Genomic DNA, 5,546 nt, shown 5'->3' on the forward strand with positions numbered 1-5,546 from the left:
GCCACAGGCCGGTCACACGTGGCCCGCGGCTGCGGCAGAACCAAGGTAGAACACAATCGTGACCTGAACCTGAACCTGAACCTGAACCAAGTTTTGTTTTGAAAATTGATCAGATTCTCTCCGCCTCATCGACCTGGTCCACGTCTCTGACCTACAGTCCGTCCTTCTTAAAAGATCCCGCTGCTGCGGCCGCTAACACCTCATACTAGCTAGCTAGCTAAAAGAACAGAAAACAAACGTCTTTGGAAAGTTTCTCTGCTCAGGGTAAGAGAGCCAATGAGGAGACAGAAGAACGCTGCATTTAACAGACAACGCCAGGACTCCTACTGGAAAGATGGAGTCATTACAACAGGTTGTTCCCACGCTGCATAATACGCAGCGATGAAGCCTTCAAAACTGCTCCACCACATGGAGACCAAGGGTTCTGCATTAACAGACAAGAGCGATGTTAGGAGGACGCGCTGACAAAGTTGGCCACACGGTGGACTAACGTTCGTTCTTATCGGCATCATATTATATGTGTTTATGTTGTGATTCATTTTATTTCGTGACATTTATCGTCCACGCCTCGACCGGTCTAAAGTGTTCCCTTCTTCTGTTCTCAGGAGCGAAGCTTTGACTGTAAGGTGTGTGGAAAGGTGTTCAAGCGCTCGTCCACTCTGTCCACCCACCTCCTCATCCACTCCGACACACGGCCCTACCCCTGTCAGTACTGCGGCAAACGGTTCCACCAGAAGTCGGACATGAAGAAGCACACCTTCATACACACAGGTGAGCCCACGACACGCACGCTGCCGCTGGAAGACAATGTCAAAAACACTGACTCCCTCGCTGCTGCCCCCGCAGGTGAGAAACCACACATGTGCAAAGTGTGCGGTAAAAGATTCAGCCAAAGCTCCAACCTCATCACCCACAGCAGGAAGCACAGCAGCGGCTCTCCGCCCGTCAGCTGCCCCCGCTGCCGGCACTCCTTCAGGTGCAGGCTGGATCTACAGCGCCACCTGGAGTCACAGTGTGGCTACAGGAGCAGCTACACTCAGAACTGAGGACAGGAAGTGAAGGACACTGAGATCACAGCAGGAAACAGAATATGATTGGTCAACAAGGCTGGACACTGGGTTCTGTACCGTACTGTACCGTACCATACTGTGCTGTGCTGTGCTGTACCGTACTGTACTGTACTTTCCTGTACTGTAACCGTCATCGTTACAGCTTTGTGTGTGTGTGTGTGTGTGTGTGTTGGGGGGGGGGGGGGCTTTCCAGAACTGACAGAACATGTGTGCACAGGCACCCTTACTTTGCTGGTTCAAATCCCACCTAGTCAGTGTGAATCCTGGCCCTGACAGCCACTATCAGAGGCAGGTGTCAACCTAACAGCACCCCCTGCAGGACGGCTGTGATCGGAGTCAACGAGGACATGGAGCAGTTCCAGGTACCATTTTGATGAAGACTTTTTATTGGACAGAAGAACAACATGTAGACAAAGAACTGTTTCACCACTGGTTCCTCTCTCAGCCACTGACCCCAGGGTTGAGGTCACGACCCTGCTCCAGGGTCAGTCCCAGACGCCACCTCACTTCAGTCCTCACCAAACAGCCGCGGCGTTTCTGTTGAACGACAACGAACATACTGACGAGGACGGAACAAACACACACACACACAAAAACACACACACAAAAACACACAGACAAAAACACACAGACAAAAACACACAGACAAAAACACACACAGCAGGTGTTGAACCTCTGATCCACTTGTTTCTCAGATTTGCAGAGAGAGAGAGAGAGAGAGAGAGAGAGAGAGCAGTGGTTCAGAGTCAGAGCTGCAGCTGTGACTCTGAACCACTGACAGTGAACCACTGACAGTGAACCTCCCTGTATTACTGACTGACGACCATGAAACAGAAAGTCAGAGAAGAAGAAACAAATCTGGTTAAAGAACTTATGAATCTTTTGAATTGAATTGAAGAAGAAAAAGAAAGAATTAACAACCTGCAAACTGTGGCTGAGAATCTAACTCAGAGTGGTCTGTCAGGGTCAGGGTCAGGGTCAGGCTCAGGGTCAGGGTCAGGGTCGGGGTCAGTGATTTGTGATTCCTGTCAGTGACGACAACAACAGAGTTCTACAAACATCTTACATACACACCTTTACAGAGAAGGTGACTACCCCCTGCTGGTGCATTTGGGAAGTAGAGTAAATGTTTCTGGCTATCGTGATCACGTGACCTCTTTTTATTCCTTCTTACCGCGATACAGACAAACACGTCACAGCAACAGCGCCAAAAATACGGCGACCAATCAACAAGCGCCTGAACAACAGTGCCCTCCTGTGTCCAACTTAGATCATTACCCTACAGTCGTGAAATGCTCACCATATAACTCGTATTTTGTCATGTATTTGTATTTGTATTTGTATTTGTATTTGTATGTTTCCTTTCATTTATTTACATACTGTTTTTTCCCCTTGAGGCTAGAAAATTAATAAAATTATTATTTCTCACAAAAATACTTAAAATATTGGAAATTAAACCTTTATTTCCTGTAAAATATGGCGATATAGTGAAAATGGTTTAAAAAGAACCCGATCTCGTGAAATAAAGCAAAAAATGAATTTGAAGACATAAAATACAAATGAAAGTTTGGGCTTCTACTGTGAATATAACTGTGTGTGGGGGGGGTGACAACAGTGGGGGGGGGGTTTGTAAAGGCTAAATATATACGTCAATAATATAATAACTATCTCGACTCTGGTGGAACTACCGCGAAAGGAGTATAGTACACAGTATATACTGTATGTGTGTGTGTACAGTATATACACACCAGTGTGTACTTACTATTTCAAACACATCTGGTCTTCCAAGTATATTGTTGAACTATCAAGAGTACATTGAAGTACTACTGAAGTACTACAGTACTACAGTACTACAGTACTCACCTCTACACTGAGCTGGTGGTCTGTTCAGGCCCTGACAGGAGATTCCAGGTGTGCTGGTCTCCAACACTCTGGTCAGTCACAGGAACCAATCTGGCAGCTGGGGGGGCTTCTCTGTCTGTGTGATTGATCAGAATCGGTTCTGGATCAGACTCGGTTCTGGATCAGACTCAGTTCTGGATCAGACTTGGTTCTGGATCAGAATCGGTTCTGGATCAGACTCAGTTCTGGATCAGACTCGGTTCTGGATCAGAATCAGGTTCTCTCACCGGTGTGATTGTAGATGCACCACAGCGCCCCCATCAGACCGACTCCCATCACGAAGGCTGTGAAGATGATCCCCATCACTGGTCCAGTGTGCAGCAGGAAGCCTGGAAGACAAGGTGTTGGGTTCACAGAGCCCATCAGAACCAGCAGGACTGAAGGACCGGACGAACTGGACTCACTGCTGTGATGTCTTTGACCAGCAGGGGGCCCCAGCAGTTTTGGTGCCAGTGAACTGATGGGCTGGGTGACCACCATGGGGCGGTAGAGGTTTCTGAGCTCACACTGAGACTGACGGTGACACCACAGCAGGAAATGAATCAACTTGAAAATCAAACTTTTGTTTGTGTTTTCTGTTTCTGTACCTGAAGGTTGAGTGACCCGGACACCAGTGGGGGGATGCGCTGTCGCCCCCCGCAGTCAATCTTGGCCGTTTCCTCCGTGGACTGCGGTGCGGGGGGGCCGTACACACACACGCTGAGGCTGCAGTGCAGGAAATGGACGGAGTCGTTGTGGACCGGCCGCAGGAGGAAACTGAACCTCAGAGGTCCGACCTCCTTCTCCTGCGGTTCCACCTTCACAGCCTCCCGTCTCTGGGACAGCTCTGATTGGTTGTGGGGAACTCCGCCTCCTTCGGTCTCCTCCTCTTCCTCTTCATCCTCAGGCTCAGCTCCTGCCCCGGTGCTCAGGGTCAGTGAGGAGTCGGAGGAGCAGCCCTGACTAATGACGGTCCAGAAAGGAGACTTGTTCGGGTCGGACCGGGCGGAGACCACACAGGACTTCACCTCCACAGCGCCACGTAGACCCCCCTCCACGGAGATCTGCAGGGAGACAGAGACACACTGATGCCTGTAGTTGGTGTTTCTGGGCACCTTCAGAGAGATCATGTGACATCACAGCTGACAGACTTCCACGTAGACGCGGTGGCCCGCGGTGACCACACACGGCCCCACCCTCTTCTGGTCGTAGTCTTCGGTAATGAAAAGTTTTAAGCTGAGCAGCGGTCCAGATCTGTTTCTGGGCGTCGGCAGGTGGCTCAGTTCTGGATCGGGTCCTGGGTCCACCTGTTTCCAGGTGACATCATCAGTGGAGTCTGACCTGGAGCCAGGAGAACCAGGGGGCGGAGCCCAGCAGCTGAACTGTGGAGAAGAACCCAGCATTGGACCTGGAACTGCACCGCAGGAAGAACAACAACTGTACAAACACACACACACACACACTCACGTGTACACCCAGTGGACCCCCGGACCACCGCTGCGCCTCCTCTCTGAGGACTAAACCAGTCTCAGGGCTGCCCCCCCACAGTAACATCTGGGTCAAAGAGAAGGGAAGAATCAGACCGCTGTGGAGAGGAGAGGTTACTACAACAACAACACTACAACAACACTCCAACACTACAACAACAACACAACACTACAACAACACCACTTCAAAAACAACACTACAACAACACCACCACAACAACAACACCACAACAACGACCCCTCAACAACACTACAACAACAGCACTACAACAACACTACAAAGATTCTCCTTATTCTTCTGAGAATTTGATCCCACTACCTACCACTAGAGGGAACCCAAGTATCCTCAGTGGTACACATGAAATACATTAAAGAATCACCGAGTACCTGTTTCTGCTGAGAGGTCTGTCACGGTCGGTCTGTCACGGTGGGTCTGTAGTCACCCCCCCCCCCCCCCCCCCGTGTACACCCAGTGGACCCCCGGACCACCGCTGCGCCTCCTCTCTGAGGCCTAAACCAGTCTCAGGGCTGCCCCCCCACAGTAACATCTGGGTCAAAGAGAAGGGAAGAATCAAACCCCCGGGGAGAAGAGAAGTTACTACAAAAACAACACTACAACAACACCACTTCAAAAACAACACTACAACAACAACACAACACTACAACAACAACACAACACCACAACAACAACACCACAACAACACCACAACAACGACCCCTCAACAACACTACAACAACACTCCAACACTACAACAACAACACAACACTACAACAACACTCCAACACTACAACAACAACACAACACTACAACAACACCACCACAACAACACTACAACAACAGCACTACAACAACACTACAACACTACAACAACAACAACAACAACACTGCAACAACACTACAACGACACTACAACAACACTACAAAGATTCTCCTTATTCTTCTGAGAATTTGATTCCACTACCTACCACTAGAGGGAACCCAAGTATCCTCAGTGGTACACATTAAATACATTAAAGAATCACCGAGTACCTGTTTCTGCTGAGAGGTCTGTCACGGTCGGTCTGTCACGGTCGGTCTGTCACGGTGGGTCTGTAGTCACCCCCTCCC

The 5,546-nt window shown here is 49.6% G+C and overlaps 2 protein-coding genes across 4 annotated transcripts in view; one reads left to right on the forward strand and one right to left on the reverse strand.

The window, feature by feature from the left end:
- Nucleotides 1-2,615, forward strand: part of LOC103393727 (zinc finger protein Gfi-1b-like) — a 5,903-nt gene extending 3,288 nt beyond the window's left edge. For all 3 annotated transcript variants that reach the window (XM_025064740.1, XM_025064739.1, XM_008330794.2), the window contains 2 exons: nucleotides 606-771; nucleotides 847-2,615. In XM_025064740.1, the coding sequence (XP_024920508.1) occupies nucleotides 606-771; nucleotides 847-1,046 (366 nt within the window). In that variant the 3' untranslated portion in view covers nucleotides 1,047-2,615. The remainder of the gene's footprint in view (nucleotides 1-605; nucleotides 772-846) is intronic.
- engl (endoglin, like) overlaps nucleotides 1,244-5,546 on the reverse strand; it is a 9,137-nt gene continuing 4,834 nt past the window's right edge. The window contains exons 11-17 of the mRNA XM_025064741.1: nucleotides 4,419-4,505; nucleotides 4,103-4,333; nucleotides 3,560-4,015; nucleotides 3,377-3,479; nucleotides 3,200-3,301; nucleotides 2,934-3,048; nucleotides 1,244-1,629 (exon numbers count right to left, since the gene is read on the reverse strand). Coding sequence (XP_024920509.1) covers nucleotides 2,936-3,048; nucleotides 3,200-3,301; nucleotides 3,377-3,479; nucleotides 3,560-4,015; nucleotides 4,103-4,333; nucleotides 4,419-4,505 — 1,092 coding nt within the window. The 3' untranslated portion in view covers nucleotides 1,244-1,629; nucleotides 2,934-2,935. The remainder of the gene's footprint in view (nucleotides 1,630-2,933; nucleotides 3,049-3,199; nucleotides 3,302-3,376; nucleotides 3,480-3,559; nucleotides 4,016-4,102; nucleotides 4,334-4,418; nucleotides 4,506-5,546) is intronic.

The sequence above is a fragment of the Cynoglossus semilaevis genome, chromosome 17, assembly GCF_000523025.1.
Source record: "Cynoglossus semilaevis isolate Cse_v1.0 chromosome 17, Cse_v1.0, whole genome shotgun sequence".
NCBI lineage: Eukaryota > Metazoa > Chordata > Actinopteri > Pleuronectiformes > Cynoglossidae > Cynoglossus > Cynoglossus semilaevis.